Here is a 9,771-nt window from a genome sequence, read left to right on the forward strand (position 1 = left end):
TTCTAGACTTTGCTCTGGTGGTGGGGAGGGCAGGATTGGGGAGGAGCCTCAACTCAGGAGCCCCAACTCAGGAGCCCAAGGTGGGCCAACAGATGAGGGGACTAATTCTGGTCTTTCATCACCCCTTTGTCGAGGTCTTGTCACATGTCACACCACCCCCACCTTAAATCACAAGCGAAGGCCCCCTGGCATCCAGCAGCCATTCCGTGCCATGCCACCATACTCAATATCACTACAATCACTGCCCTCACAGGACCCATGGGGCTCAGTTCTCTGCACCTTCTCTCTCCTATGGGACTGAAACTTCCCTGAGGGCAGAGGCTGCCCAAGTGGACTATTCAGGATCAAAATAGAGTCTCCAGATAAAATCCAGGATGCCCTGTTAAATTTGAATTCATACAAAGAATGAATTTTATTTTATTTTTTAGGATTAGTGTATCTCAAGTATTTCATGAGACATACTGAAAAATTGTGCATTGTCCATCTGAAATTTAAATTTAACTGGGCATCCTTGATTTTTATGTGTTCAATCTGGCAACCCTAGCTCCAAAGCACCCTGGTGGGAGCCAAGGATGGCGCAAACACTGTAGGGCTGAACTTGGCTCTTGTGAAAATGAATTGGGGGAGGAGGTACAGGGAGACCAAAGCTGGAGTCTGGGACCTGGCTGGTGCAGGAGGGACAAGCTTCTGAAGGATAAATGGATACACAAGTGCCTCTCTTCGAGATGAATCGGCCCCAGCCTCTATACTCATGGCTTAGCCTCATTAGAAAGGTTCATTTGGAGAAAAATCAGAGAAGTCTGGGTCTCCTAGTATGCAGGGTTAAGATCCCAGCTTCCCGCTTTCTTTCTCTCCCCTAAACTTGGGCTCAGAGAGAGGGTTTTAGACCCTTTGCCTGTGAAGTGTGGGGCTTCGACAGACACCTTGATCCCATGTTAGGAAGAAGCAGTCTGCACCCGCAAGACCTGGAGCTGCTGGACTCTCCTCCTCTGTCCCAATGTCAGGGCCCTTGGCCTCCTTTGACTGTTCCTGAGCCTTGGACACATCTGCGTCTGAGAGGTTGGTGTGGGACAAGTGGTTGTGGGGTACCTCTCTGCAGGATGATAGCAGACCACCTAGTTAATTCTAGAATCAGCACAGAGCTGGGCAGTGGTCTCGTGACCTGGACAGGCTGTTCTGCCATCAGAACCTCAGGTTCTCATCCCACAGGGAACCTCAATCCCTGTGGGGTCTGAATGGAACGAGAAGCTCAGGGGGCCCCTGGCATGTCCGAGGAGCCCAGCTAACAAGAGTTCTGTTCCTCCTGGGCCAGAAGGGGCCTTGGACACTTTTGAGTCTGATGCCAGGTGGGCGTCTTTGCAGCTCCTCCCGACCTACCCACCAGCCTCTGCCCCACTGCCGACCTGACCTCAAGTTCCAGGCTCTTCCTTGGACCATCCTCCTTGAAGACCCACTCCAGGAGGCCCACCACCAGGCCCAGTTTTCAAGGCCTCAAGTCACCTGAAGTCCATACCTTTCTGCAAGTGGTAGCAGACCAGTTTTCTTTCCTGCCCACCAACAGAGCCCCAGGCTCAGCCTGGCAGAGGCCACCCACTGGGCAAAAGGGGCACTCCAGGGGCTAAGTCTCAGTCCCAAGTCACCAGCTGTGCAGACCTGAGAGCTCCCCTTCCCACCCCTGAGTTTTTAGTTCTCCTCCACCAGAAAAGCAGGGAGACAAAATCCACGCCTGGCATGTGCCTTTGTGCACCAGCCAGTGAAGGACAGGCCCAATTCTAGTGCTGAGCAGGCAGTTTGCCAGGAGCAGTCAAGATCACCCCTCCCTCCACTCCCAGGGTGGCAAAGGGCATTCATTACATTGAGGGGGGGAGGGGGAGTGTTTAACTCACTCTAAAGGGGGCTGGGGTGATGGGGGTAGTGGGAGGGACAATTCACAAAAGCCAGGGCTAGAAACTCCCAACGGTTTTTTTTAGACCTTCCCTCTCCTCCCTCCCCTCCCCCCCGCTGGGCTCCCCTCCCCCACCTCCAGCCGCTGGTGGCCTGCAGCCAACACTGGCCACACTGTCCGCTTTCAGGCCTCCCGCCCTCCTGGCCCTCTATCTCTTCGCCTGGCCTTCTCAACACTGCGCTCCCTCGCCACTTCTCCCCCCGACCTTCCCCCCATTATGAACCGCGTTGACCTCTTGAGTTCCGACGCCCTGCACAAGCTCGATCCCTCAGGCCCGGACGGGCAGGCAAGAGGCTTGGCAGCCGGGAGCAGCCCCGCGCCTACCAGGCCCTCCGTCCCGTGGCCCCTGGCCGTGCTCGGCCACCCCGGCCAGGAGGAAGATCGCTGCGTCTGCAGAAAGCTGGCCACGGCCACTGCACACCCCGGTGGCGGCTTCCCGGCCCTGGGGAGCAGCACCTCGGAGTTCGGCCCACTCCCTTCGCCCCTTCGGGGCCCTTAACTCCTTCCTGCCCGGCGAAACCAAGGGGCCCAGCTTTGCCACCCAAAGCAGGATGGGTGAGATGGGGGTCCCACATTTTCCGGCTCACTAAGGAAGTGGGGGCAGGCAGGCCTTGCTCGCCAGGCCTGTTCCCCCTCCCACTCCCCATCCACCACGCAGGAAGCCACCCCCTACCCCCGCCCCCTGCCCGGGCCGCGCTCGCGGCGCCTCCAGTCGGAGCCTCTGGCCTGGTGGTTTCCGGGGAGAGAGCCTGGCAGAGAAAGAGCCTCGGCAGCTTCCTCGGTGGGGCGGGGCCAGCGATGCCAACAAGGGACGCTGGAGAGGGTGGGAGGGTCCCCTCCCTGCTGAACCTGCCCTACCGGGCAGGGGTTATTAGGAAGGAATACCTCTGCCCCACCAGGGCCAGCGCCTAGGTGTGTTGCGCCCCGGGGGGTTGGGGGGCGAAGACCAGCAGGTGCGGGGCGGGCTTGGCCCAGGGGGCTAGCCCCACCCACGTCTCCGCGCCGCTCGCTCCCCCGGGCACCCCTCCCCCCACAGGTCCCGGGCTTGCCACTGCGGTGGGCACCGAAGGCCTGAAAGCCCTGGGGGCGGGAGCGACGCCTGCACACACCCCCCCGCAGGAATTCCCCTCTCCTTTGGAGAGCCTCTCGACTTCCGGGGAGCGGGGTCACTCTCCGGGTGCGGGCGCCTCTGCCCGCGAAACCAGTCCCCTGTGCTTTTGCAAAGGTTTAGCTCAAGGCATGATCTGTTCTCCCCTCACCTCCACCCCCATCTAAGGCGGAAGTGGGGTGGGGAGAGGGGTCCAGTCGCCTCCGAGCCTCCGGAGCCTCCGAAGTTCCCTCTGCGCTAATCTCCAACAGCGAAAGTGCACCTTCAACATCTCCATTTAATATTTACATTCAAGCAGGTAATAATTGGAAGCTTATAGTTTAGACATTTCTAGTAGCAGCAGTTTCTAGAGAGCTCGTTTAGCCTTTTAACAAACTTTTTTTTTTTTGCACATAGAAACAACACATCCATGTGTACAGTATCAAAAAATATATACCAAGGTTACTGGTATTACAGTTCCTGGAAGGGGAGGAAATGAAATCAACTGAAATACTGAATGAATGGGTAGAAAGGTCAACAGAAAATAGTTTGTCTGATATAGAATATAACATGATCTAGAGGAAACTCCATAAATCTAGGTTTTTATATTTCAATATATAAATACCTACAAATAAATATATATATATCAGCCCGAAGGGGGTGGTGGGCCTTTTGAGCTCAAACAATACATTTCAATAATAACACCACGTACAAACGGGAGTAAAGTCTGCACTTGACAAGTTAGCACGGTTAAAATATAATACTATAACTCTGAGACCACCGAGTGTGGCTGCCCTGTCAGTCCCGGAGGTCCACGGGAGAGGGGATGGGGCAGGTGGGGGGCGAGACCCGCAGGCACAGCGTGGAAGGCGCCAGTGCGGGCCGGGCGCCCCGGCCAGGACCCTACAGCGGGACGCAGAAGGACGCGGTTGCTGCGGCTTTGGGCATTTCGTGCTGGGGCCGGCCGGATCTCCCGCAGTTGGAGAGGGAGGAGTCCACCCCCAGGCCCCAGGTGCTAAGCTCCCAGGGACAGTGCTTCCCCTTCCGACGCCCTCCGGCTACACTGTCACGTACTCCTTGAACGTGACGGTGAGGCAGTTCGCGGTGACGTCGGTGATAATTATATTCCCAAAGAAGGGCTTGAACTCGCTCAGAGGCTCCTCGGGCTCGTCCTGGGCCTCGGCCGGAGGCTTCTCGGCCGCTGTCGCCGGCGCAGCTGCCACTCCCGTGGTCGCAGGCGCCTCGGGCTTCACATGGAGGGCGCTGGGCGGCTCCCCGGCCTCGCCGCGCGTCTTGACGCAGCGCAAGTCTATGGGCTCATCCAGGTCCGAGTCCAGCAGGATGACCTCCGGCTGCGGGAGGGCGGCAGAGGGGGGCACGTCAGAGGGGCGCTCGGCAGCCGGGCTGCCCCCCAGGCAGGTGGGGGTACTGATGCTGCGCGCCGTCAGGCGCTTCTTGCAGGGCTCTCGCTCGCTGTTGGTCTCCGAGAGGCAGCGCTTGCGCGCGTGGGAGAGATTTAGGTCGACAGCGTGGTGGTGGTGATGGTGGTGGTGGTGGTGGTGATGGTGAGAGGGCAGGTGGGTGCTGCGGGTGGGGTCCCAGGCCAGCAGGTCAGGCTTGGTGGTGAGCTGCAGGGGCTGCTCGCTGAAAGCATCCTTGGTAGGGGAGAGCTTTCGGGAGCCGGCCTCCTGGGGCTGCGGGTCAACGGCTCGGGGCACCTCCTCCTCCCTCCTCTTTGAGGGCGCTTCTGCTTTCTTTTCCTCAGCTCCTGCAGCCTTTTTGAAAGTCCTGTCGGCCGGGGGGTGACGCTCCTCAGCAGCTCGTTTCTTGTGGCTGGGGGAGCGCGCCTCGCCCTCGGCTGCCTCACCGGACTTGATCTTCACCGCCTGCATGCCGTTCTCCATGTACTTGCTCATCACGATCACGATGCGCCCGTTCTTGTTCTTGTTTTTGACGATCTTCATTTTGCCCCCAATCCCGTTGCCCGTCACCGCCTCCTTGGGGGCGGGCGTCATCCCGTTGGGGGGACCCTTCTCGGAACCCTTGCCTGGAGCCCCGGCCGCACCGGCCAGGGGCTTCACAGCTCCCAGGTAGCCCTTGGCCCCCCCGCCGTGGGCCCACTTATCGGGTGGGTGGCTTTTGGCGCCTAGGTCCGGGCAGGTGGGGCTGGGTGCCTCCTTGTGGCCGCCCTGGTACTGCAGGTCATACATTTTGGGGTCTGGCTGGTAGGGGTGGTGCTTTTTGCTGTTGAGCTGGTAGTAGTATTTGCCGCTCTTGCCGGGCGGTGGGGGCTTGCCCGCCCGCTCCTTGCTGTGCGGCTGGTACTGGTGGTGCTTCTTGCTGTTGAGCTCATACTGGTGCCCTTGGCCCTTGCCCTGACCACCCAGCTCCAGCTTGGCACGGTTGTCAGCCGAGGAGTCCTGGAGTCCGGTCAGCACATTGGAACGACGGGCAAAGGTAGGTACCTGGGGGAACGGGGTGGGATGCAGGGGGAAGTGAGAGGGGTAAGGCCAGCCCCAGAGCAAGTCTCGAGCATCAGGAGTGTCCCAGCCCTCACCAGGTCGCCATCTGCGTTATGGGGAGGGGGCGGGGCAGGGCATGGGAGGTCGATGAAAGGAAGTGGAATTGGGTGTGTTCTGGAGGAACCCCCCACCCCCGCCTTCTGGGCCTGGTGGGAGTTCAGGTGGCACTGTCAAGGGAAAGACTTGCCAGGGCCAGCGAGTGTATTCACCTGCACCACCAGCGGTTTGGGCTTCGGCCCTCTCTTCCGATATCCCATCAGCTGTTCCTGCCGTTCCCTGCGGGGAGGGAACAGAGGGCAGCGCTTTTAGCCTCAGGGTCATCTCCTCTCTCGCTATACCCCAACCTGTGGTGACACTCCCCCTTCGGTGAAGCACAACCCGGAGGAATCAAGAGCTCAGGACAGAAGGTCGCCTCTGCTGCCAGCTGGGCACCTCGGTCCAGTCCTAGAGTCCTGCTTTATGCCAGCACCAAACCTTATCTGCCCAAAGGGCTCCTCCCCTCGGATGTCTGCACCTGAACTGGCGCTCTCCACAATCCTGCCTCTGCCTGCAGCCTGGGGCTGGGTCGCTGGCACTGGTACCCACACCCTTGGGCCCGAGGCCCTGCACAGAAGGGGTTCAGGGGTTGCAAGCAACTCCAAAAGAGGTGTGTGTGGACCCGGTGCCTCCCCGTCAGAGGCAAGGGATGCTAATGACCTCATTAAGATTCAGATAACGAGTGCCGCCGGCAGAAGGGAGGACTCGTTTTCTTAAAGGCCAGTCTCTAAACAGGGGGAGGGGCTGCGCCCTTGTTTACACAGCGGCAAATGAGCCAATTAGGGGCTGGGGGCGGGGGCCAGACTCCGAGGCCGGGCCTGGCCAGGTTCGCAGCCACCTGGTGAACCGGCTCCGGCGCAGCCGGGACGGAGTCGCTGGCCGGGGCGGGGCAAGGCGTGGGCGCGGGGGGCGCAGAAGCACCATCTCTTGTTTGAACGGGGGCTCCCAGACTCCTCCATTTCCAAATTATTAATAAAGCCCACGGGCAGTGGCGCCGGTCAACAACGGTTGCCAGGCTTCCCCCTGCGGCCTGGTGGAAGGTGACCTGAGGCTGGAGAAAGGATGGTCCCAGCACTGTCCAGCCCTCCGTGGGAGATGGGAGTGCCTTTCCAGCGTTGGCCAAAGTTGCAGCCCATTCCCGGGCCAGAAACCCGCTCTCCAGCGACCCTAGGCATCCCCCCTGGACCCTGGGGGACCAGGCCAGGGCCTGACTCTGAAATTGCATGGCATTGCAACAGCCTGCGTTTTAATTCTTCAGGGACCCATTATGCAACATGGCATCAGCCGCTGACATGGTTACAGGGTGGGGAACTCCCAGGTGGAACCAGGGCAGGATCCCTTCTCGGCGCCCCCCTGCGTCGCGGGAGAGCAACTTCCTTACTGGTCGCTCGCTCCAAGGGTCTAGGGTTTACAGTTTTAGCGCCAAACGCGCCACAGGAAATAATGCAAAATAAAAGGGGGAGGGGGGATGGAAGGCAGCGGGGTGGCCGAGCTCTGCGGGCTCCTGTCGCTCCTCCCCTCCTCGCTCGCCCTTCCCCCTTCTCCCCGAAACAGAGAACCACAGCCACCGGCGGTGTATCCAGCTGCAGCAGCTGCAGCGTGACAAGCATCTGTGCACACGAGGATGAGCCCCTCGTCAGAAGCCACCCCTCCACCATCAGGCAGCGCCCATCTCACGCCCTTTGGGCCAAGCTTCCCCTGCCCTGAGGATGGGAGCCAGACCCACCAAGTGGCCTAGTGGGAGGTGTGAAGGGCAAGAAGCACCAGACAGAATCTGCCCCCTGCCAATCCCAAACTCCCTGGGGGTGAGGGTGGTGGCTTAAGGCCTCGTCAACTTTTCTCCAGTCCCCAACAGGTTAAGTTCAGTTCCGTGACGTCCGGCGGTTTCACAATGCCAGCTCCCTCGGAGCTGCCCCGAGAGTTGCCCGTGCCAAGTGGTCAGTGGCTGCAGGAAAGCAACACCTAGGCTTGGAGGTGGGGCTCCAAAGTAGCGACGGGAGGGGCCCCCGCGGGGAACCAGGCGCAGTCCCGACTTCTCCGCGCAGCTGTGGGGCCACTCACACGCACTCTTCCCGCAGTTCCCCCCAAACACAAGCCTCTCCTTCTCCGGCCCTGCCCCGCCCCCACACCCAGGCTGCAGCAACCGCCAAGGACGTTGGTTAGAGGAGCCGAGGCCTCAGCCGTGCCCGTTCAGGCCCGTCGGGGGGAGGGGACTCCCGCGGGCCCCCTCCCGGCCCTCTCCCCCTTTCCTCTTGCAGCGTTGGCCCACTCTCCCATTCCCATATACGGTCACGGCTGCGGGCGGCGGCTGCTTGGGGGACGCTCACCTGTTCTGGAAGGCGATCAGCAGCCGGGGATCCAGGATGTTCTCCTCGGGTTCCCACGTGTTATATCTTGCAAGGGAAAAGGGAGGGGGACACGGCGTAAAAAAAAACCGAGCCAGCTTTGCGGCCTCCAGGTGGGGAATGACATAAGGCCCTACTCTGTCTTCATGAACCGAAAGCTATTTAGCTGTGGATGTTGGGGGGGCGGTGAGGGTAAATTTCTGCAGGCCTGACACAGTCCCTGATACACCCTCCCCAAGTCAAAATAAACACACAAGAGCAGGAAGAAAGGGGAGGGGTAAGGAAAATGAAACTAGCAGTTTATTTTGCAGTTGTCAAGAATTTTAAGCATGTTACTGCGACATGTTCCAAAGCCACTTTGCTCACCAGGAACCCTGCGTGCAAAGCAGCCTAAATGCAAAGTCTCAGTCCCCTCCTCCTCTCCCCAGCCCCGAGTCTCCGCGAGGGCTTCAGCCATTCTCCATTTGACCCCTAATCCGATAACCGTCAGCCAAGCTGCCCCCCCACACCCCCTCGCGCCCTGGAGCCCGCTGTCACGGGCAAGCACCCCCAAATACTCAGCAACACAAAAATATGCCTCTCTCTCTCTGTGTGAGTGTGTGTGTGCGTGTGCCTGCGCGTCTGTCTCCATCCGGTGCCTTCGCATTTCAAATTAAAGAAAAAAAAATCCCCCACCAAAAGCGCCGCAGTGACAGTTCCCAACATTTTCAGCCTTTTTTCTTCCTCGCCCTGCACCGCTAGGAGGGAAGAGGCACACAATTGCATTTTCGTCGCTTTCTAATTTTTTTTTTTTTTTTGGTTTTGCAATATGGAGCCGTTCGGTGGAGGGAAAGGGGAAAGGAGCCATTTTCTGCTGCACATCAGTCAGTGCCTGCGCCCTCCCTCCCTCCGCCGGCCTCCCCGGCTCGGCCCCGCGTCTCTCCAGCTCCTCCGGCTCCTTTTAGTGCATAAATTAGTGATGGCATTTCCCGGAGAGCGGAGCACAACACAGGGCGCCGGGCTCGGGCTCGGCGGCTCGGCTTCCCCAGTGCCTGCCACCGACTTCCCCACCCCCTCCTCCCTCCACCCCACCTCCACCCCGCCTCCCGTCCGCTCCCCCCACCACCCCACCAGCCCGGCGGGTCCGGAGCCCGGGAGCCCCAAGCCTCGGCACCAGGCTCCCCCGCCCCTCGGCCGCTACTTACTTGGGGGACCAGCCTCTCCATTTCACCAGATACTCCACTCTGCCCTGAGGGGGGAAGAGACAGCACTCCATCAGCTTCCGCGGGATCCCCGGCTCCGGCCCGCAGCCTCCCCACCCCCTCTCCGCCTCCTCGCGGGCTGCTCCGGCTGCCGCTCCCCCGCCGCCTCGCCGTCGCCCCCGCGCCTCCCTACCTTGCGGATCCGCTTCTTCTCGATGCTCTCCACTGCGAAGACGTGCTCGCCAACAGCTGGCAGCTCCATGGCCGAGCCGGAGCGCGCCGGGGCGCGGACGGCCGGCGCGGCTGCAGACGCTGCTAGCTCCCTCCGGCGCCCCGCTGCCGCCCCGGCCGAGGCGCCCCCGCTGCCCGCGCCGCCGCCGCCGCCGCCGCCGCCGCCGCTCGCCCAGCACAGCCCGGCCGCCCGCCACTGCCCGCGCCCGCCCCGGCTCCCGGCTCGCGCTCGCTCAGACAACTGAGCCCGGGCCGCGGCTGCACAAGAACTCATGCAAATCCGGACGTCAGCGGGCGGGGCCTCGCCAGGCCCTGCTCGGCGTCAGGGGGCGGGCCGCGGCCGGGATTGGCGCAGCCGGGCCTACCGGAGGCCCCGGGCCTGGGCGGCGGGGAGGGGTGGGGGGAGAGGAGGAAGGGCGCGGGA

The 9,771-nt window shown here is 61.1% G+C and overlaps 1 protein-coding gene across 1 annotated transcript; it reads right to left on the minus strand.

Moving 5' to 3' along the window:
• Window positions 1-3,310: 3,310 nt before the first annotated feature.
• CBX4 (chromobox 4) lies at window positions 3,311-9,569 on the minus strand. The gene is made up of 5 exons (XM_074343849.1): window positions 9,310-9,569; window positions 9,120-9,163; window positions 7,918-7,983; window positions 5,764-5,830; window positions 3,311-5,497 (listed from the first exon to the last, which is right to left on the minus strand). The coding sequence occupies exons 1-5, from the start codon at window positions 9,376-9,378 to the stop codon at window positions 4,091-4,093; spliced, it is 1,653 nt and encodes a 550-aa protein (XP_074199950.1). The 5' UTR covers window positions 9,379-9,569; the 3' UTR covers window positions 3,311-4,090.
• Between the last annotated feature and the right edge of the window lie 202 nt (window positions 9,570-9,771).

The sequence above is a fragment of the Camelus bactrianus genome, chromosome 16, assembly GCF_048773025.1.
Source record: "Camelus bactrianus isolate YW-2024 breed Bactrian camel chromosome 16, ASM4877302v1, whole genome shotgun sequence".
Lineage (NCBI taxonomy): Eukaryota > Metazoa > Chordata > Mammalia > Artiodactyla > Camelidae > Camelus > Camelus bactrianus.